Source organism: Dromaius novaehollandiae, chromosome 17 (genome assembly GCF_036370855.1).
Source record: "Dromaius novaehollandiae isolate bDroNov1 chromosome 17, bDroNov1.hap1, whole genome shotgun sequence".
Classification (NCBI taxonomy): Eukaryota; Metazoa; Chordata; class Aves; order Casuariiformes; family Dromaiidae; genus Dromaius; species Dromaius novaehollandiae.
This window is the reverse complement of record NC_088114.1, coordinates 5,403,820-5,427,166: the sequence shown is the minus strand read 5'-3', so window position 1 is coordinate 5,427,166 and position 23,347 is coordinate 5,403,820. Positions and strand designations below refer to the sequence as shown.

Below are 23,347 nucleotides of genomic sequence, written 5' to 3'. Positions count from 1 at the left end.
CACTGGCACTAATCAGGTGAGATTAAAAGGACTGCAGGGACATGGAGACGGACTCACCAAATTAAACATCTGCACTTCAAAAGCTTTCTAGTTGAAGAGGTGTCTGCTGCAGCCCAGCCTGGCCATGTGCTGGGGAGAGACTGAGTGCTTAAGCCTCCAGGGCTGTCAATCCTGAACCACTGAGCAGCACTGAAGAAAGAAATCACTTAAAAAAATAAGATCTAGTTTAAAATGAATTGTGTAATAAACCAACTGGCACCAAAGTAAATCCATCATATAAACAAGTAAAGAGTATTTTCATCGCTTCCCAAAAGAGTTTGGACTCCTGCAGTGAGCTAATTTCGGAGCAAGTGACCACCAAACAAAGCGCTTAGGTAGTGCAGTAACCGGAATTCAGAAATATGATAGATGGAGAAATAAGATTAGCTCCACTTCAGACACAAATACGTTGCATTCTTGATCACATAACTTTAATAGCAAAGCAGCTGCAGAAGTTGCAAATTACAGGCACTGGCTTTGTTTTCAGAGCTGCTGCATAAATAGCTGTATTTAACTGCAGGCAGAAGCTGCTTTCTGTAAACTGTCCAAAGAACGTGTTGTGGGCCTGCAGCAAGGAAGCGTTCCCACAAATTCAGTATCCTCTAACTTAGATAACCACAATATCCCTCCCTCTTCCCCCCCCCCCCTTTTAAACAACAAACAAATAGGTTAGTTGAAATAGAGGATCAATTAAAATTGGCTTAAGCTAGTCTGAACTATTTGCCTAGTGTCCAGAAAGCGGTCTGGTCTAACTCCCACTCACCCTACGGTGAGTCAGAATAGGCGCACGGAAATCACAGGCGGTACAAAGCAGTAAAGGGAGCACAAAGAAGAGGCAAATCCTGCAGGCTGAGACCGAGTTCTGTCCCAGGGATGTGAAAGACCACACGGAAACAATACGCGCGTCCTGGAGTCCTCCAGGCCCAGCTCAATCTGTAAAGTCCTAGCAAAGGAACCAAGCCGTACCAATACATACCTTCTGCTTGGACATTTTGGTGTTTAGCCCAGACCAAGATGGCATCTGCCACACGAGTGCTTGCCATGTCACTGCAAAACCAGGAGGCTGACCAGCTCGCAGCCTCCGGGCCCTCACCAATGAGGAAGGTTGCCTTCCCCCTCCAGCTGTGCTGATGCTGCGTTGCCACCTTGAATGAGAGGGCTAAATGTGTTTAGATAACATGTTCAGCATTTGGGATCCAGGGCTGGAAATACCGCTCTGGGCCCTGACTAACCGCAGCAAGGGACACCTCCGGCACCAGGGACGTGGGAACAGCTAGGACAAAATGCGGCAGAGCTTTTCACCTTTGGTGGAAAGGCTCTTTCCCAGATTTACTGCTTATCTTCATGCAGGTTTTAAAGACTGGTATGTGCAAAACTTCTCCAGAAGTATAACTGCCAGAGCTCTGCTTCAGTGACACCGCGGTGGTGCCTTGAAGCAGCCGCTGCGCCGAGGTTAGAGATCGCTGTGCCCAGGGTGGTTGTATAAGGTCCCCTCTCACCCATCCGCTTTTTGTCTGGAAGACGGAGGAACTCTCCTTAGATTCATTCTCGTTCTACCTATTGCCTCTCCTGCTGCTCTTACCCTGTTTTTACCGCACATTAGATAAAGCCTGGCTGGCTTTATCTGCCGCTAGGAAAATTAGGTCTTCTATTGTTTTAACATTAATTATGGAGAGTTCAAGATAAGGTTCATGTTAGAAAAGTAGGGGGTAGGAATGGTTTGAATTTGACTTCCATTATAATTAGAGAGGAAATTATGAAAAGGTGAAAAATAATTCATTGAAGTGCTTTCCTCTAGCAAGCTAACAAGGCAAGCACATGCTCGGGCAGGCGGGTTCGCGGTGTATCGCTGCAGCGCTGTTGTTTTTAATGTATTGTCCCTGAGTCTATCGCACCTTGCCCGCGGGCAGAAGTCAGCAGAGCGGGGCCCCTGACCCCCTTCTGTTCAATTGAGGGCCCTTTCTGTTGCAAAAAAATTAGGCTGAATTAGTCCATGGTGTAACTCCATGGAAGCCATTTGAATTGCCACATAGATTAATTGGAAATATCAGTCAATTTCTGCGCAACTTGCAAAGGACGTGAAAATATGACTAAGCTAAGAATGAATTAATTGGGCAGCTGTCTCCCTTTCATTTGCACACTACTGAGATAAACATTTGGACTAAGAAACTGTCCTCATTATAATTTCCTCACTTGATGCCGCGTTGTGGGTGATGTTTATGACTGCCATGTAACTATAATGTTGCTGGAGTTTTTCTTCCTGTGAAATTACTCTGGTTCAGACTTTTAAAGGCACTTTCACAGGGATGAGACAGGAGTGCATTGACCTTGCTTGGAGCATCCCAGCAGCTGCAGAGAGTGACTGTGCCAAAGCCCCTCAGCCAAAGACTTCCCTCTATGATGCGACCACCTTTAGGTGCTCCCTCCATCACCACCCTTGGTTTAACTCCTTATTTCCCTCCAGCTACAACGCAAAGGCCAGCAGGGAGCAAGCGAGACCCACAGGAACAGGCCAGCAAGACTTCAGCGGTGCTTTGCACTTCCCGGCAGGACGGAGGAGCAAAGGAGCTGCCTGCCATGATACAGCTACTTTAATCTTTTTCCTTTAAAGTTTTCTCCCCCACTTACAAAGACTGAGGCCCCATGGCACAGCATACATACAGAAAAGGTCTCTCCATCATGCTTACAACTCCTTTATCTCTGTTTTACCCATCACCAGAGCAGACAACTAATTTCTGCATAAATCTGATCGAGTTTCCACCACTCCTTTCCTTCCAATCTCATAACCCCATTTAGCACTGGTTTGCAGGAAAAGCGGGGACACAGGGAGAGAAGTCCTTTAAGCAACCCCATGGCAGAAGACCAGTGAAGTTAGCGGGACTCCAGTGGAGACGGGGATTTTGTCCATTCAGAGCTAACAGCAGCACTAGCAACTGAAAGCAGGCAGGGGCCAGGACAAGGATGCATTTCTCAGCCTTGTTTGTGGATAAGGAAGCGAGATTCCAAGAGGAATGAGTGATTTACCCACAGCCACACAGCAAATCAGCAAGAGATATGGAAATTAAAGCTGAGAAACAGTTAGTGCCTCAATCATAAAGCCAATCTTTTCCCTCAAATGCCAACAGTATTACATGTTCCTTTTCAATGATGGAATAAGCATGGACGTTTCACTGACTCGGAGTAATGTTTCCATTTAAAATTTTTAGAGGGTAGCCACTAGTTAAAATGGTCAGTCAATATTATAACCTATGCCCTGTGCACCAGCAAGAATATAAATAAAACAGTGGGAACTGTAATCCAACTAAGCAAGTTTACCTGTGAAACCCCTTTAAGGGTCAAGTCACACTAAGGTCTGAAAATGGAAGGTCAAAAAGTAATAATGTATTTTGTTATATTTATCACTAATTATAGAGGCTTTGAAATATGTAGACTGAAATATTCTCTTGCTGGGAAGCTATTAAACTGTAAGGCTGAGGGAATATATTGCTTAGAATAGGAAAGATTCACATCCCTTGTCTACAAATAAATCACTTCCACGTCACCTATCTACTTGACTGCCTCTGAGTAGTATTTATATCAACACGGTATCTAGGTAGCTGTCCAGACAAGCACACTTAGCAATACCCTCTGAACAGATAATAGCCCAGACCAGAGTCTGTTTTTATTTAAACTACCTTGAATTCATTGTGGCTTAATTGACAATAATGGTGTTACAGCAGTGATCAAAGAATTATCTTGTTAATCGTCTATTAAATCATTATCTATTAAACAGAAATAAAAGGTTAAGAATGCAACACTTTCTGTTCTACCCAAAAGAATATGAATATCTCTCCAATTACAAAGAAACAATAAAGCCAGAATTAACAGTGAAAAGAAGCTCAGGATTAGGCAATTACATCCAAAACGCCTGACAACTCTTATTAGCGGGTTTAGCAGTACGACCTATATAGAAAAGGCAACACAAATCTGGAAGCAAAGTCAATACTGACTTTACCAAAGGGGCTTGTAAAGGGGGTATACATTTTTCTGAAAAAATATAGGCACATAAACCCTGTACTAAATTTAATTCGCATAATTAATTGTAATGGATTCAATCTTGCAACGAACATATATATTTCCAGTTAAAAAATTATGCCTGAACAGCATTCAGTCTGATAGCCTCTTTCAGTAATTTAGGACTGAAATCCATTTTAAGAATGCCATAATTTTCACAAAAATAACATTATTCCCATTTTGAGACCTTTTATATCACTAGGATGAGGCAAGATGAACTCGCTGGAGACCACGCTCAGACCTCTTGGTTTTGTTCATTAAATCAATACATCATAGAGTTGGGTACTAGGTCTGGAAAAAGAGTCCCAGAGGCATCCTCTGCTGTCAGGTGATTTGATGCCCAGATAATTTCACAAAACAGGCAAATGAAGACCTGATTTATACCTGACTTGGTCGCTAAGAAAAGAAGGGAAATCTAGTGCAAGTCTTGTAAAACCTGTGCAGAATTTTGGCCTGTGTCTTGGTCTGCTCTACTCAAAGCCATTGAAAGGAATGGGAAGAGACTCATCAACTTGAAGGTGCTTTGGAGCAGGTCTTTAATTCCACCTAAAAATACAGCCCCTTTTGAAAAAGCAAGAAAGGAAGGTGGCCAGAGGGCAAGAGCTTTGCTTTCTCAAAGTGTATAAATTCACATCTGCGACTGGAAATCTTGTCTCTGCCCACAGAGGTCATGTCAAGCCTTGTTTAGTTGCCAGCTCCAGTGGACCTTTTAAATTTGGGAACCAGAACAACTTCATGCCCAGCTTTGACAGTATATCCACACAGACAACTGCTACTTGAACTAAATGGACTTTAAACAGGCAGTATTTTGAAATGCAACTCTCCCTGAAGTCTGCAGATGTTATCTTTAGCAGTGGAAGAGGAGGGGTTTTCCTGACCTTTCACTATCTAGTTCAGTCCAGTGTTCTCTAAATACAGCAAGTCCTAGAAATACTTTTGTATTAACTGAGTGTTTAGTAAGTCCATGTAAAACATCTTTTAGATCTGTATCTGGCTTTCTGAAGTGCAAAAGAACGAAAAGACAATCTCAGCACTATACTGATGATATATAACGTGGTTCTTGAGTTTACAATGTGAGCAATTCATTGTAAACTGATAAATAATAGCCACTAATCAGATAAGAACAACAATATGGTACACAGCAATAAATAAATAAAATCAAAATTTATCAAGAGAGACTGTTCCTTTGCAAACTAAGTTAGTCATAAACAAAGATATTCATTCCTGTTCCTTCTGGTAAGGCCTTTCTTAGGTTACCAGAAAATGATTTTTCTGTACCCATCTAATATATAGGGGCAAATACAGAAGCTAGAACACAGGTTAGAGACTCGAGAGACCTGTTCCATCACGGGCTGTGGGTAAACTTGGGAACAGTCACCTCCACGAAAAAGGAACATTTCACTGACCTCCTCTGCAAAACGCTTTGGGGTTTGTAGAGTATTAGGCATCGTTGTCGCGAAACTAAGCCCCAAGCTATCAACTCCTCCAAGGATTCAGTGGCACAACAGCCTCTGTTCAGTAACTCCAGTCTTATTTATGAATGATCTGCCTTCATGATATACAGAGATAAAGCTTCATCAAAGCCAGAAGCAAGTAGATGTTGCCTTGCCTGACTAAGGCTTTCACCCAAACAGAAACCAATTTTGCCTTTCCTATAGCTACCTAGGATGGAGTGGATGAGATCCTTCATCTAATGGTCTCAGAGAGAGGAAAGCTGCTACAAAATGTGAAGTTGTAAAACAAGTTCTTTAACTGCAAAGGAATTTCTTTGTTGTTGGAACTGAAATGCAATGAGATTTTGTTTGTTTTAGAGGACGTGATTTATTCCAAAACAACGCAACAAGCTCATTCAGAACTGCCAAAAATAAGAAGGTGAATGTTTTGTTCCAGCATATGGTCTTCAAAATAAATAACAGCTTTGTTGTGTGCATTTCTTCAGCCAGTTAAGAGAATATGAAAAATTATCTGACAAAGCACAAGCTATCTATTAGGACCTTTGTGGTTTTATCTACAAAGAGGTTACACTGATAAGCTACAAGTACACAGCTGTAGGATGCGGGTTTCAAACGCAAGCTGACGAGAGCTTACAGAAGTGACCAAAGCTGGAACGTATTCAGACATGATTCGACTAATAGCTAGAAGATCAGGAGGAGCTTGTTTCTTGAAAACTACAGGGAGAGTTTATAATAATACCTACGGGTTATAGGTTTAAAAAGGATGAGTACGCCAGCCTATTTTTATAGCATTTATATACAACATACTGTACTTTCCTGGAACGGAGGCAAAGAAACCATCATCCCAGGTCTACTCTTTTAACCTTCATGGAGGTTAAAAAAAAGCCTATATGAACGACACTGCACTCATTTATGAAGTTTGTTTAAAACCAAAAGGAAATCTCCAGTTCCAAACCATACAATAAAACAAATAAATCCATTAAAGATATTCAAAAAATACCCTTTTTATGCCTAAATAATAATGATGAGTTAAAAGCTGATAAAAAGTCATGAAATAGTGTCATAAGTCATATAGTCAATGCCTTGATAAAGTCACATTAAAGCTATTTTCATCTCAGTGTTGGGGAGTGAGAACCAGCTGAACACATATTTGAGAGAAAAGCATTGTTTAAAAACTCCCAGATCATCTTTTAAGAGTTTTTGCAATATGGTTGTCAGTTTCTATTCTCTGCCCTGCTCCTCCAGATTTTGGTACCGTTCAGTATCTTTCTTTATCAGAAAATCCCAACTGGAAAGCAGGTGGTGCAGTCAGGAGCCTGTAGGAGACTTTGCTGTACACTGTTACAATATCCTGCATTATTACTATTTAATGACGGATGCAGAAAAGCCACACTGTAATAAAGATCCCTGTGTTGGAGCTGACTTTTCCCAAGCAGGATGCTTCAGACAACACACTGCCCAGCAGCGCTGGCTGGCTAGCGAAGGAGGACCAGGACTGTGCTCTCTGCCCCGGCCCCCTCTCCCACGCCGCATGGGGAGCACCGGCACAAACGGCTCTGCATCAGGCTGTGGCAACGCGCTAAACCTGCACAACCTCTGCAGACCAAACCCTGCGTGGCACAGGGGAAACAACCCTCCACTGCAGAAACCCCCAAGACTGCTAAAGACGGGTTCATGTGAGAACTGGAATTTGAGCTAGGTGCCCATGTGGTGATGGCAGAGGAGAGAAAGGTGGAAACACCGTTATTCTCCCCCTCGTTTAGCTGCCTTACCTTTACGACATCTTCATCTGCTGACTTGCATTCAGTGGACTCGGAAACATCGACCACTGCCCCATCCTCCTGCACGGCAACAACCTTGACCGGAACAGACACTGTTTTGCCCGTCAGGATGGCTGTGTTGAGGACTTCTGTGTCCTGTATGTACACACAAACAAGGGATGGAGGTTAGAGAAGCACAAAGACGTAGGAATGCCAGCGGGGACAGACCGATGAACCAAACCCTGCCTCTGACAGCAGCCAGGAACGGGCAGAAAAGCACATAGAGAGTGATCCGTCCTCGCACACGCCCTTCGGATGCCTGGCAATCAGTGGTTTAATAACTTCTGGAGCCAAAAGTTGTGTCTAGCCCATCAGGTTTTGCTCTCAGCAGACATACGGACTTACCCTTTCTGAGCCCATTTATGGGTTTGGCTGCTGTGGCAATAAAATCCATAACGCAATCGTGCAGGGGGCACATCCGCAGCCTGGCAGAACCACAGCGCTCTTCAGGCACAACCTTCAGAGGGTGCCAGCAGCTCTTCCCACCCGCATGTCCCAAAGCATGCCAGTGGTTTTGGAGGTGATAATCAAGCATTACAATAACAGCACTTCTACCCTTGCTGTTCCAGCTTAAGGAGTTGTCCAGAAAAGGGAAAGTGTTTAACTGACTTACATACATGATGAGAAAAGCTATGCATGAGGTGAGCTACTACAAACTAGGCAATGCCATATACAAGTTTTTTAATCTTTTCCCATCAAAATCCCACCTAGAGATGTTTTACCCCATTTATCTCTACTTCTGATGAATTCACAGCTCTGGCACACTAATGACTCCATTAGCACAGCCTTCCTCCGCATCTCAGTGTGGCTGCGGTTTGATTAATTACTCCAAATGAGTTGCTACAGTCGGTCCCTGCCTTGCCTAAGTAGCTAGGCAGACTGGAGGGGAAGAGCCTCCGAAGGCCTTCAGAGGAGCTCGCCTCTGCTTAAGCAGTGCTTACTGCCAGGCCAGGACTTGGTACAAGTGCATGGCGAGGAACGGTCTCTGCTTTCTTTCACAGAGGTTCAGCCTCAGCCTTCTAGAAGAGCCTGCAATAGGAAATACTGCTTTAAATCAATTTGCTTTTCATTTTTCAACTTCCATAAAACTAATTGCTTGTCAGCTGGAAGAAAAAAAAAAGTTGCTTCCAACTAATCTAACTTTAAACTCCATGATTAGAATTGGTAGAAGAAGAAATAGATTTTAGTGAAAAATTTGATAGCAGCTTGCATAGGCATGGAGATATATTCACTATCATTTGCTTCTGTCTGCTAGCTAGATTGATAGAAAATAATGGTCATTGACCACAAGCTAAAGACAGCTGGAGAAGACCAATAAATAACTGCAACTAAGACATATTATTAATCAATATTAGGAAACTTCTACAAAAAGTACCCTGAATTAAATGAGTTCAAGTACTAATACCACTAGTGCCAGCTAACTAATATGGTCTACCAGAGCTTTATGGGCAGTCATGTTCCAGAAAAGCACTTAAGCATGTACTTGAGTCCATTCCTGTTCAGAGCAGCACTAAAAGTACGTGCTCAACTTGACACTCAGACTTCAGTGTGATTTAAGCATGCGTTTAAGTGTGGTCCTGAATAGAGATGCTTTTCTGAATAATAACCTCATGAAACAAATATACCGTCTCTGCTCTGCTCTCTGCGAGGCGCAAACCAGATGTTTCACACAGCAAACAACTGTCTAGTTTTTGTTTATGCTGAATGGGCTCATTTATAACCGGCTGCCATCCATGAGGGAGGGACACTGGGAGAGAGAGAAACGTGCGACAGAAGTGAAAGGGTGAAAGAATGACTGCAAAACCTTTTACCACGTCAGGGCTTAGAACAAAACTGAGGAGAAAACGCATTGCCATGTGAAAAGAAAGATTAGATGCCTCTCAGGCAGAAGGAGGTTGTGCAAGACTGATGAAGACCAACCAAGGGTGCTCCATCCACAAGCATGTCAGAGAAGAGGTAAGTTAGACTTACTAGAGCAAAGGGAAATACCCCATAAATCCTAAGCCATCAATCTGATATAAACATATACATGATTTAGACACAGTGGTTCTGTATCAAAATGCCCCCAAAAAGCGGTTTGGCAGCATACGATCGCTAAACCGTTCTTCAACAATGGACATCCTTCTTGAGCACACTGGGGGAAACTGGTTTTGCCAGTGTCACAAAAATTGCCACTAACTCTGCTTCCAAAACACCCTCTGTTAACACAGCTCTGCAAGCCGCGCGTGTCGGGGCCGGGGGCGTTGGTACCCAGCCGCGGTCCGGCCCAAAGCCCTGCCGAGCCAGGCGCCTCGGTGCCCTCTCCGTGGGCGCCCTGCAAGACGCCTGCCGCCAGCGCTGCCCTGCGCCTCCCTCCCGGCAGGCAGAGGAACCCGCGGCACTAATTAGCCAGCGCTGCCTCACAAAACCCGCACTTCGCTTGTGGGCAATTCTGCTACAGAAATCAATACTTCAGATGCCTGATGCCTGGATCGAGCGCTACACAAGTATAATAGGCTGCGTAAAGACCTTTCTAAGAGCTCGCTATTTATAGTCTGCAAAAATATATTTCCTCCGAGGAAGAAATATGAAGGCAGAACTGAACTAATTGACTGTCCATTAGATTTATAAACAAACTTTTTTTTTTTAGTGCATCTTCAACAAGTAATAGCATTTCATCTAGATTCTATTAGGCTTGTTTTATATTTCCACGATAGGGTTTACTGCAGGAAAAAAAAAACCCTGAATTTATGATACCTGTGCTGCCTGTTACTGACAGCATCTGAAATCCAGGAAGGGAAAACAAGGTGGATTTGCACGGGCAGGTCCCCGCCGTGGCACGGCTTCCCCGAAGCATCCGGAGCAATGCCCAGGGCCACCGGCCCAAGCCTCTAGTCCCAGATGCCGTGAGGTCCCAGAGGAAAATACAGGAATCCCTTTTTCCCATTTCTTTAGTGAAGGGTTTCAGTTGCGATACCTTGTCCAAAACCTGGAACTCAAGTGGCCCAGGCAAGAGCTACCTAGTCGGCTGCAGGCTCCAGCCCTGAACAACCACCGTGCGCGTGTTAATCTGCTGTTCCTTCTCCGAACCCGAATGCATTAGCACTTCAGCAGAGCTCTTCTTAATTACAACTGCAACCTGCTAATAGCATTTCTTTGTTGTCTGAAGGAATCTACTTCTTATCCAGGCTAGGCTAAATTAAAATTTAATACAACATCAGGTTGCAACAGAACTAGGAAGCAAATGACAGCTGTTTAATTAAAACCTAAAGCTGATTAGATGGCACTACTGAGAGAAATACTCAAGAGGAAGAGCAGAAAACTACTGAAACCTCAAGGCCAGGATAATGGCTTTATTTAAATATGAATAAACCCTGCGCACAGCCACTGTAAATGTTTGACAACTCATTGCTTTGGACAAATGGGGGGGAAACATGAATGGGAGACTGTCAGGAGTCATGATAAAGCTGTGATTACCAACGCTGCTATTAACCCCGTCCGTATGTCACCAGAAGCAGGGATTACTGAGGAATGATAGCGATGGGTACGCGCAAACCCCTTCTAGGGGGTCCGGCCACAACGGTCCCAGTAACGACGCTTTAACCAGCACCGCTCTGGAGGACAAAGCTCTGCCCGCAACGCGCACAGCGCGGGCTGCAGAGGGGTTCCCTGCCCAGCGAGCACCCCACGCCCACGGAGCAGCTCCTGCAGCTCACCTGAACACCACGAGCTAACAACAGTACTGTTCCTCCCCTTCCTGGTTAAAAAAAAAAAAAAAAAAAAGAGACACAGAAAAATAAATTAAGCATCTTACAAGAACCATCTCAGGAGGCAGGACCTGGACGCAGTTAACTACAGCCCAGCCTAGAGCCTCCCCTGCGCCTTTGCTGCCCGCGGTCCCCGCGGGAGCAGCCTGCATCCCTCTCCCTCCCACCCAGCCTGGCCCAATTTGCTCTGACGGATATCACCCCTGTGATTAATGCATAAGCTGGATGGGGTTTTTCAGGGGTTAACAAAACATGTTGCAGTACAGTAAACCCAATAAACACTCTATTGTAAATCAGGAGGGAAACCTAAAGCCAACCCTATTCTGCTGACAAATGTTACAGCTAAATGCCTTTTGGCATTTAGTTGAAATGACGGTCTTCAGTGAAGAAGGCATAGAGCTGAAACATTTGTCTGCAGAACTGCGTTCCTTCATTATGATTTCTTTCCCCAGAGTGTACCTCGTGAAAATGCATTTGTGATATTAGAAGGAATCTTTAGGAGCCCATTCTCCCGCCTGGTAATGGCATCTCTCAGAAAATGTAAATTACAGGGCAGGTTGTGGCATGTGGGCTGGGCTGGGGATTTCATTTTTTTTATTTGATAAATTATTCACCACCTTTTTCTTCAGATCAAAGAGCAAGGCAATATAAGTCCATTAAGCAAGCTTAATATATAAATTAGATGCTTTGCTGAAATTATTATAATCCAAAGCAATTCTCCCGTACTTTTTCCCCCACACAGCTGAACACTGTTTTAGGTTTCCAATACATATTAATGAAGCCTAGTTGGTAGAAAGCTATTTATATTTGCCACCGTTACATTGGTTGTGACTCACAGGTAAGATTTACCATTTTGTCACCCAAGGGTGAGAATGTACAACAGGGATTATATGTTTGTTAAACATTAGAAAACATTTACAACCTTCCAAAGCACTCACAGAGCTTGCAGCTTCAGTCTCCACGAATGCCAGCAGCTAGTTGAGCTGTGCCGAGCCGCGGGCCGGACCGGCAATCCTCGCCCGCCCGTCATTTCACCAGAGCTGGTGGAGGCTGCACATGCAAAAGGCATTAAGCTGCAAACCCTTAGGAAGGGCTGAATGGTGATTAAATCCATGTTCTGCAAACAGCCCCAATCATGTGAGTAGAGCCACTTGTGGAATCGGGTATTATTTACCAAGCTTTCAGGTGTCCTGAGTCAAGCCCAAAGGGCAACCACGCACGAGCCCTCCTGCCCTGACAGTCGCTCGTGCTGCTGAAAGGTCATGCCCGCTTCTCCCCGGCCTTTCTCCATCTCCGGCCGTTTCCTCATTTCAGCTTTTTGCAAAGTATATCGTTCTTAGGAATGATCAGTTATGGCAGATGGTAAACCACAAGTACTGTAGGCTACCACGTCAAAGCTAAAGGTCATCCCTTATCTTCTTTTTTTACCTGTATAATAGCTTTACTTCCTATTGGGATCCCTATGGAAGAACAGGCAGGTGGATATACTCTGCAGGAGAAACTACTTACTGTAGACTGGACCACACAGAGAGGTTCTTAATCACCGACTCTTACAGAACAATGTAAGCAGCAACTATCACCCTCACTGAATATTATTCTGGATGTACATTACAGCGCGTGCTGCAAAAACAATTTGCTACAGCACAAACACGCGTTATACAGAGGCTCCAACATGGAAACTTGTTTCCTAACTTTTCTCCTCGCCACGAATGCATGGAAAGAAGTTCTTTCCTCAGCACAGCGTACGTGGCACACGCTACCAGCCCGAGCGGTAATTTTAGTTTGGAGTTCATGGAGACTAAAGCTGAGATTTATGTCATTTCTGTGGTTTTTTTATGAAGGAAATTCAACTCATTTTGAGGTTTGTGTAGGATGAATAAGCAAAACCTGCTGCTGAAGGAGAAACCTGTTTAGAAGCGCGGATACTGTCACATCTATGACCCGAGGCAGTTTTATTTGATTGTTTATAACTCAGAACAGATCTGTCCCCATCAAGCGAAGGTTCAGAACGCAGCCTGACACGCTCGGCAGAAGTAATTGCAGCCTGTCAGCCGGTCTCCGCTCTTTCAGCGAAGCACCCTGCCTTCTGCACGAGCAGAGGACCTTTCCCGAGACCGGGCTCAGGCTATTTCACTTCAGCCCATTATGTCCCAGTACAGTTTACTCTCCAAATGAGCTGTGTTAAACATCACGACACCACTGCTCCCAAGTGCACGCTCGAGGAATGGGAAATTTTCACAGCTAGAGAGCGAGTATCACACATCTAATTTTAGTTGTCTGCACAGAGAACAGACACAAAGACCTGCAGGCTTGGGTTTCAACGCCTTTTGGGATACCAAGAAACAGCGGACCTAAAGTCAGCCTAAAGACAGCCTAAAACTTTATGGTAAATTATCCCATCCAACTCCACTGGAATTTACACTGCTCCAGTAATCTGTGCAGTACCTGAGCATTCACCTGGCAGATTTGTGCCAGGACTTCTTAATAGTATATGACTGGTAACCAATTTTAAGCATATTTAGAATTTCAAAGTCCACCTACGTGGTTTTTTTTCCCTTGTATTCCAGAAAAACGTGGTATGTTCTGTGGGTTAATAAAATCCCAGGCTATCTCCAGTTGAAATCAAACCCCTGAATTCAAGAGTATTCAAAATGGATGGAGATGTCTGCTCACGTGCAAATCCATGAGCCTCAGTGCAAACCAAAACACAGCTAATCCTTTTCAAATGGCCATGAAACAATCATCGCTCCTCAATGACATTGTTTTTTCCATAGAAAAATCTAGGGAGGCCATGTTTTGTCCTGTGTAAAACGCATAGCTATGGGATTCACTTGAACACCAGCAGTAGTCAAACACAATTTTCATGGCCAACCTGAAAATTTGTCCCTGTATCTTTGTTCCACCAGTTTCAGAATATTCAGCAATATTTTAGATAGCCATTTTGTAGCACTTCTTTCAAACACTTCTCCAGTTTCTTTCCCACCATCACAATTTCTTTCTTAGTGGGCTGGAGGGAGGGGTTTTTGGAGGCAATTCTGTGCCACTGCTGCAACAGGAGAGTTGGCAACTCACCAGCTTGAAAAGGCTTCAGCTTCATAAGTGCAAAGCTACAGACATTGAAACATAAGGTTGCGTATCACATGAGTTTACTGCTGCAATCTGTGTGCTCATCATCTACCATGACTGCTACCTGGGCAGATATCCATGTCCTTCTGTAATAACAGCTGTTTAATGTTATAGTAAAACGCACAAATTAATATACAGCATGTGTACACATGACTTCACATCCTGCAGGAACATCCTCTTATGGAGAGAGTACGAGTTTTCTTTCTGCTCTGTTTTAGATGTGGCAACTTGCTTCGTTAGGCTGTGGCTGATTAATACCTATTAATGAGCAGGATGAGGTACATGGGAAAGCGACTGAGACATTTTTCGAAGTCCTCTGAAATCCTCTGATAGACAACACTGCTGTCTAGAGTTCGCTAGAGGGGGTTCAAGAGAACTGGATTTTCTATCTTTTCCCTCAGCATGGTTCCAATACCAGTGTAAAGCCAGAGCTCATAATGTACCAAACACATTTATTAAAGAACCATATTTTTGGACAGAACTAGATGCATATACTTATTAACTGTGTTTGAGAAGTGCATTATGGAGTTTAAAATGGAAAGGAGATATGTCAGATGCTCACATCCATCATTCTGCAAAGACAGGATCTGCAGGAACGTGGATCTGACAGGAAAGACCTGTGCTTATCCCAAAGAAGCGATTTTTTTCCCCCTTGAAGATGGTCTGTCTTATCTATAAGGCTCAGATTGCTGTACTTACTAACTTGACCTGTTCAAGTAATTTCATGGGCTTCAATTCGACTGCTCGCAGGATGTAAAGCATGTACGTGCATGCTGCTGCAGGACTGCCTTTTCCGAGAGGAAGCACCGTGGGAACAGCCTCTTTCCCACTGCCTGCTCTCCCTCGGAAAGGCTCTTCTCCCCCCGCCAAGTGCCTACAGCAGGCGCTTCCTTCTCTGGCTCTTCCTGCCTTTGCCACATCTTAGGACAGTGTAAGTGACACTGGAAGCTTTATCTCTCTCCATTGCCTATTCAAAGGGCTCAGACGTCTAGTCTAGTTTAGACTTGATGTCTAGAAATAGTGGAGCAAAAGACTATCCCCTCCCACTTCCAAAATTAAAACCATTAACACTTTTTACACCACTGCATGTTTCCGAGCAGCTACACGGACTTCACAGATGATCCGGTGGTGCTCTGTCTCCTTCACTTCATAAAGCTGCCCACTGCCATATTTGATGTAGTGAAAATAAAAAACAGGAGAACATATCTGTAGCCAGTTCAGGCATTAGCATTTACTATCCACACAAACTCAAAGCTTTCTGGTGTTTTATCCACTGATTTTGGGAGCATCAAGCAACAGTGTGTTGCTCATCCTTACACTGCCACTCTCCTTGAATAGAGTTTTCTCTTACAATTCCTCTAGCATTTGCTTTCCGCTTAAACAAGCAAACATGTCAGAAGATGCCTCCTGCATGTGTTTAGAACTACCTGGAAACGTTTCTGTCAAGCAAGAAATGTTGTTTCTTGACAAAAAACCAAGAAGTTTAAAAAAGACATTTTTGAGCATATTTTCTTTTCAAAAAAATGAAATTAAATATTGTCCTTTTTTTCAAATGAAAATACCGATTTCTTTATTTGAAGTGAGTTTTTGAGGATCTTCTAACTGATATAAAGACCTTGGGGACTTTTTTTCCTTCACATACTTCTTCTAGGCTTGATTTTTGCTCTTCATTTTAATTTTTCAGACTCTTCATCTTGTACCTGTTCAAAAGCACCTGCTTGCTCCAACATGCACGTGTCTGATTGCTTCTTTTTCTGCTCAGCTTTTATAAAGAATGACCTCAATTTTATTCAAGCTCAGTATGAAATGCCTTTTTTTTGTTTTCATGATTGAATTTCTCAGTGAACTCTTGTGCAGCGTATGCATTTCCTGCAGACTAGGACAGTATCATCTGTGTGTTTCAAAGGTTGAACCACTGCTTTTAGAACATCAGGATTTTTCCAGAGTCCATTAGTTTTTGGGAGACATATTCCCTCAAACTGAAGAAGGCTGCAAGAACGTGCAAGCAAAAGACTGACCGGATTCTGCACTCAGCTATACTGGCATAGGCGAGAGTAACCATGTTAAAGCTCAAGAAGTTACACAAACGTAAAAGTCCTGTGAAATCAGAATCAAACTATTTCATTTGTTCTCTTTTCCTTTGTCTGTCATCTGTTCAAAAAATGAACACCGAATGCACATTGAATGCTTTATATGAATTACTACTTATCGCATCTTCTCCTTTAACACCACTCTACAAAAACAGTTCTCACCTCTGCAAAGGACAACAGAACAATTATCTCCATTTTACAGATAAAATAACTGAGGCAGAAGAAATCCCACCAGGCCAGGTAGATACTGAATCCATATTCCCCATGTCCTAGGTCCATGCTTTATCTGCTAGGTTACGCGCGAACTTTTTACTTCAAGCTGTTGATTCTGGACAGTTTAAATACTGATTCCCACGTCTTCCCTACTAAATGACCTTTTTGCATAGCAAGTAAATGCTGAACATGCAACATCTCAGTTAGGTTATCGGTTGGTTAACTGAAATTCAGCTGTGCAGCAAAACAAAATACCAGTAGTTTTAAAGAAATATAGATGACTACATAAAAAGCAACCAGTAATAGATGAAAGGAAGGAAAGGAGGATTCTGTCGCCTTAAGTGGAAAATGATAATGGCATACTGGCATATACTCTGAGGCCATAGAAGGCTGGAATCACTCTGGAGCAAATTACAGAATGCCTCTTAATATGAAAATATTGCAAGGTGCCCCATGTCGAGGGGGCTTCTGCTGTCATCTCACGAGTGCTTTGAAATGGGGCAAGACAATAGGAGATAAGGGGGATGACCCTGATGTTTCCCAGGAACAGAGATAGAAAGTGACAGTATTATTGGTTTCCAATAGAAGCATTCTGTAAACAGACAAAGGTCTCCCACTTGTTATGCTATGAAAGCAAGTATGTACCAAAACAACAGCATGTCTCTCTGATAGAGAATTTTAACAGTGTTCCTTGTCCTTCCCCCCTCAGCCCCTGCGCTCTTTCCAAGCAGGGACTCCAAAGCAGTTTCACTTTTAGTTTAGCTGTAAGCTGTATGGAAGCAGTGGCTGACTCCGTTTTCTATCCTAACAAAAGGCACTGAAGGACAGAAGGAAAGATGAAAAAAGACCTGTATTTGCTTCCAAAATATTATCTTCATAATTACTCTTTAGAACTCACTAAGACATTATTCAATTCAGACTTTGCAACCCATTCCTTCAAACCTGCTACATCATGAGTAATGGGAAAAATACTGATCTCCCAGAAAGACAAACTACGTGCCTCAAGGGAGGCAAGCGAGAAGCTCACTTCACAGCAAAGGATCCATGTGCATGCAGCCGGCTCTTCGCTCCAAAAGCTAACCATTGCCTCTGTTACTGACACACCGAGGTGGAGGAAAACATCTCCCATTTGCTGCCATTTTACTTAACGTGAGACATCAATGACCGGACAGTCCAACTCACTTACAAAGAGAATTTAAATCACTACTACTGAACCGTTCAAATAGAATGAGTATTTGCTATTTGCCTCCATTAAGGAAATTTATCTTCTTTAAAATTGGCTGTGTTAACCATTCACTCCTTCCTTTCCCTCTGGAAATGGGCATATTTCCAAACGATAGCACAGTAGTTCTTCTTTCGCAGTACGGATTTCAAACTGTTTAGTGTTGTAGGGTGGGAGGAAGGGCAGGTCTAACGCCGTGTTCCCTCTTGTGCTCCAGCTGATGAGTCCTCTTGCTGTCTACTCATGGCTCCTGCTAAGGGGACAGACAAATACAAGAGAAGGTGCTTTTTTCAGAAGATGCAGCTTAAAAAAAGACGTATTTCTCCAGCATTTTGACACATTATTTTAGCAAAGGAATGACAAAAGAGGAAAAAGCGTTACATCTAGAGGCCATCATAAATATTGCAGCTCAAAAGAACTTTTCACTTGAAAGCACCTCGGTACAATCGCCACACAGATGAGAGCAGGCTCTCCTCCCCTTGCACGTCTCCTCGGCCCTCTCCTGTCTTCCACCTCCATGTATTTGACCATAGTCTCCCTTACTGATGGGATCTCACCTCCTCGGTCGTAGGAATGGGCTTGAACATGGGCCAGTACTTTCCACAGGTGACAAATGGGATGAAAGCAACATATCCTCTTTTTTTCCTCTTTCCAGTATTCCTAAAGTCCTATTTCAATCACCATCTGTGCCACAATTCTCTAGCCACCACCACGTTTTTTTCTGCTTTCCACATGTTTCTCCAAAAAACGAGCAGCCCTGCATCTTACATGGACTGAATGAGAAATTCCCTCTGCGTGGTCTCAGCACGCTCTTCTCAGCTTTTTTACAGGCAGCACTTTAGGAGTGAAATCGATGGCCACGCGGCAACTCAAGTGTGTTTATGTTAAAACCACTCCGTGAAGGTGCCAACACAAGAGTGAGTGTAAGAAGAGAAAAAGAGAAAAGAGGCCTCATCCTACACCTGGCCTTTTGCCTTGCGTAGTCATTTAAATCCATCAGGTATGGCTCTCAAAGCCTGTCACCACCCTGGCAATGTTGTAAACACCCGTTTTGCACAGGCGTAAGTCTAATCACTTTAATGCGATGTGATCCATATCTACAATAGTCTCTTTGTGTAACAACTCTTTCAAGCTACTCTCTCATTCCCATGGTGCTAAATGCATCTTAAAACACAAAGGCTAGATTTAAACACTTTTTTTTTTATATAGCAAAACGTGGATGTGTTGGAAGGAAACTCTTAATGAAGAAGCAGCTACAGCAGAAACCATAAAACATGCTACAGTACCAGGAGTACTTTTAGATCATTAGAAGTGCATTGATGCTAACAATTCTTTTGGCATAGAAACACTGCAGAAACAGAGCTCCTGACCCACGCTGCCATACCGAGAAAAGGTTTTTGCATAACGCTGGTGAGAATATGCACCTACGAAAGCTGAGCCTGAGCCTTAGGGCCTGCTGGGATGAAGAAAGTCCCCGCAGACACAAGCACTGCGAACATCGTGACTAAAGAATCCCATTTACACTGGTGCAATTTCAAATATTCTGAGCAATAGAAATGAACTGAAAATGAACAAACTGGATTTTGATACAAAAAAATGTGTTTTGATAGCTACATCTTCTTTGTTCCTTTGCTACGATGCAACACCCTCATTTTTCAAAAGCCCAAGAATTACTGTGCTTGTTTCTGATGTCAGAAGACATCTTGGAACAAAAAGCAGAAAAAGAGTATCAAAGTTTCACTCTACATCTCCACATTCTCCTGCTTCATTGCAGGTTAGTTTTGAGGGACAAATGCTTGTTCTTTTCATAGCCAACATGATACAAACCAGGCAAACAAATCCCATCTTCCAAAGTCACACGACTGCAACAACATCATCAAACATTTTTCTATTTGTTTTCCATTTTTTATTAAATGTCACTGACATCTAACTTACTGCCAAAAGGTTACACTCTCTTAAGTGCAGCAGGAGCTGGAATGTTAATACTCTTTTTCTCTCTTTGTTAATGAAGTCAATTGTACAAGTTGTTGTTGCCTTTGTTTTGGGCTTTTTTCCCCTCCCCACAGCGTTTTAAGCAAACTCTGGTATTCGCCTACAATGCAGTCGGACAAGAGCTATTGCAGAGAGCAGCCCAGCATAAAACCACAACCTCATTTCTTCCCTACGACAGGTGGGAACAGGGATGGGATGGAAGAGGAGGTGCGAGCCTCTCGGCAGGGCAGCACCGGGCACCAGAGCCAGCAAGGCCGAGGAACAGCAGCTGCCCGGGACAGAGTCGGCCCCGGACGCGGGGAGCAGAAGCGTTTCGGGTGGCTGCCGTCCGCCAGCGCTGTCTCCAGGCAGCCCCGGCTTGCAGCAGCTTCCCCCTCTGCAGCAGCATTTCTGTAACGCTTTTTCTTCCTCTTTTTGGCCAAGAATCTTATAAACAGAGATCGGATGTGAAAATCCTTATCCCTGCATGCAATGCTATTCAGTGCAGAGGGGAATAAAGTTAAAATCTGGGAAAATTAGTTCAGAGGAAAAGGCTTTAGTCTCTATTAAGCAAGGCTGTGCGTAGGTTGTTATAGTCTGTATCTCACTAACTTCTATGATAACTCTTCCCACTTATTCTGCAGAGTCTCCTGCGGAAAACACAGCCAGAAACCCTGCATTTGATTAAAAAAAAACACTGACAGGAAAGGTGGACTGGGATATGATACATAAAGATTTTGCTATTTTTACATGTGCAGTGATATTTAGAAAGGTTGGAAGCGATGTTCAGGTTTTCTCTATTCCTGCTGAAAGGGGCTGCCAGAGGATTTCTCTGACAGTGGTGCCGGGCAGTCGTCTGTAATGCCACGGCAGCGAATATGCTGAAAATACGCTAGGTCCTAGGGCTTCATTCATACAACGTGACTAAGCCCGGCGGTGCCCCAGGAAGGGCAGCTGCTGCTCCGAGGGTCTTGCGGCACCGGCGAAGCAAGTGCCCTCGTGCTCTGCTGGGCAGTCGCCACGCTGACAGCAGCCGGGTATCCATCAGCGGCCAAAACGGTTCAGCTGGAGAGAAAGTCACTGCCAGGGACCACAGAAGCACGCTCTGCTTCAGGCGTGGGTTTGCACGTGTGTCGCCAAACGGGGCAGCCCAGTTGCTTCTCAAAGTCCAGAAACGAGCAGCGCGAGAAGGGTGGTTTTCCCGTCCTCATATAAAGAATTGGTTTAGAGCACGTCCAGCTGGGGGACCTGCAGGACGCTCTAGGTGGAGGCTCCCAGATTACTCGGAAACATCAGCTAATGGAGAACGCCGTTATTCACTTCTTCCACAAAAGTTCCCACAGCGAGCCCGTGCTTTTGGGGTTCAGCATCCCACCCCGCAGGCCAGTCTCGCTGGCGAGTCTGATTCATAACGCTCCCCGCCAAACTTCACGTTTCAGAAACCACCAGCGCTTGGCTGCTGAGATCAGCTCGCGTCTCGACAGCATGTGTACGTCCCCACCACCCCGTGTCAGCCTGAAGACAGCTTTTCATTTCCCGCAAGTTTTCTGACATGCATTTCACTGATCCCTAAAACTTTACCGTTATTCTTCTGTCCGTATGCCCACCGGGAATGGCAGGAACATTATTATATATTGAAAAAAAGTACAGAATGATTAATTGAGTAGATTAACCTCCAAAACACTTGGACAGCTGTTTCAGCATAGCAAGTCTTCGAGGCCAATATGCTGAAACAGCTGTTCTTATATGTAAGGTAAATGCGTCCACTTTGTTTTGCAATGTGAATACTCTAGGCCTATTTCATATCTAGCTAACTCTAATGTACAGCTGGAGCACTGCCAACCTTCTTGATAATAAGCCCGCATTTTTTTTCCCACAATATTAGCAACTTCAAAGATGTCAACTCATTTATTCAACAACATGCTCAATAATAAAGACAAGCTTTCTGCCAGCTTTGCACGGGATGCGCGTACTCGCTTTGCGTGCTGCTGTCTGTAGCAAGACGCTGAAGGAACAGATGAATGAATGTGATAATTTTGTATGTACTCTTACAGCAGCACGTGCGCTCCTTAAATGGGAAGTCTACTCTGGTTCGTGGCACTTTCTCCCCTTGTTTCCAAGGCAACTCAATACACGGACACATGCAAACATGCACGTGCATGTTATTAATACCATTTTCTGATGCGAGAAATTTCTTCATTTACCAGTGAGATGTTAATCAGCTGCCAGTAGCAGTGAACATCCGAGACAAACTCTTCCTGGAGTAATTCACATTGGGAAAACATTCAAGAAACTTTTCCCTCCCACTGTACAGTTTGAGCACATTTTGGAAACTTCTTCCATCAGGATCTCCTGTCGCTTCTATCCCCATAACTCAGGAATCGGGAGCCCACCTCGCACTGCTCCCGTGCCTTCCCTCTGCGATGCAAAGCCTTCAGGCAGGCCCTTCCAACACCAAGGAAAATACCTTGGGAGGTTACTTGCACATACAGGTCAAGCTGACAAAAAGGGTGGCAATTTGTGTTTAAGGAGAGGTTATACAGCTTCAGGAGTCTTGGAGAGCTGGTGAGAGTAAGACACTTGCACAGATGCCCTGACACTTGGCACTGGGACACGGCTGGATCCGTCCTTGGCATTTCTAACCTGACTCTTTGCAGAACGAGTAAGGCCCAGGCACAGAAATGACTGGTCACGCTCAGCACTCCATGCTAAATCCCATTTCTGCCCTCTGATTCTCAGCTGTAATCCGCTTTGGAATTTGCTTAATTGTTGGGTTTTTAAGAGCTGGGGGTCAGATACAGGCACCGAGTAGTGAGTGAAAAGTGCAAAAGCAAAGCAAGAGCCTGACAAATTCTCCTGTTTATGTGAGATGCAACAAAGAAGGGAGGCAGCTGGAAATTGCAAAAGATGTTTTGAAAGAACTCGTGTTGAATCACTGCTGTTTTATTGCTGTTTCCATCTAGCTCTGATTTTTTCCCTTCGCATAACAAAAGGACCTGCTGATTGCCATTACTGCCGGGGGGGCTGTACTTGTCATTCGCACACTGAATGTCAGTGTTTTGCTGGTTTCCAGAGTACATCAGACTTGAGACCAGGGTTGACTCTTGCATGTCTAAAAATCCTGTTAATCACAACAGAATGGTGGTGCAAACAAGTCCGGTCTATCCTTAGGGGTCAAGCGCCATTTCCAAAATAAAACCTACTTGCAAAGTATGTCAGAGATATTTGCAATAATACTAAGTTAAATGGCAGGGCAACTCATGGCAAGGCAAATTCAGGCAATGGGTCTTACTCAAATTTCACTCCTACCAGATATGGACTTGGAGGGACATAAATGTGATTTACCGCTGAGCTTAAGAGTGGGCAATTATTTTGAAGTGGGGAATTACTTATGCTGAACTTCGTTCAATATAGGGGCTGATTTAGAAATAGCTGTCTGTGATATAATATATGGAGAAGACAGGGTAATTTTATTAACATCAATACAATATCTGTGTGATTTATTACAGCAGCACAGTGGGCCTCCTTTCCATACGTGAATACATGATGCTCCTTGATACAAACATTTGGGGCTGCAGTTTCATAGCTCTGGTCTGTTCTGCAAAGCAGGGAC

At 43.9% G+C, this 23,347-nt stretch overlaps 1 protein-coding gene across 1 annotated transcript in view; it reads right to left on the bottom strand.

The window, feature by feature from the left end:
* The window catches only part of TMEM132B (transmembrane protein 132B), a 263,496-nt gene that overhangs the window by 43,060 nt on the left and 197,089 nt on the right, over nucleotides 1-23,347 (bottom strand). Inside the window, exon 5 of the mRNA XM_064522037.1 lies at nucleotides 7,319-7,462. Coding sequence (XP_064378107.1) covers nucleotides 7,319-7,462 — 144 coding nt within the window. The remainder of the gene's footprint in view (nucleotides 1-7,318; nucleotides 7,463-23,347) is intronic.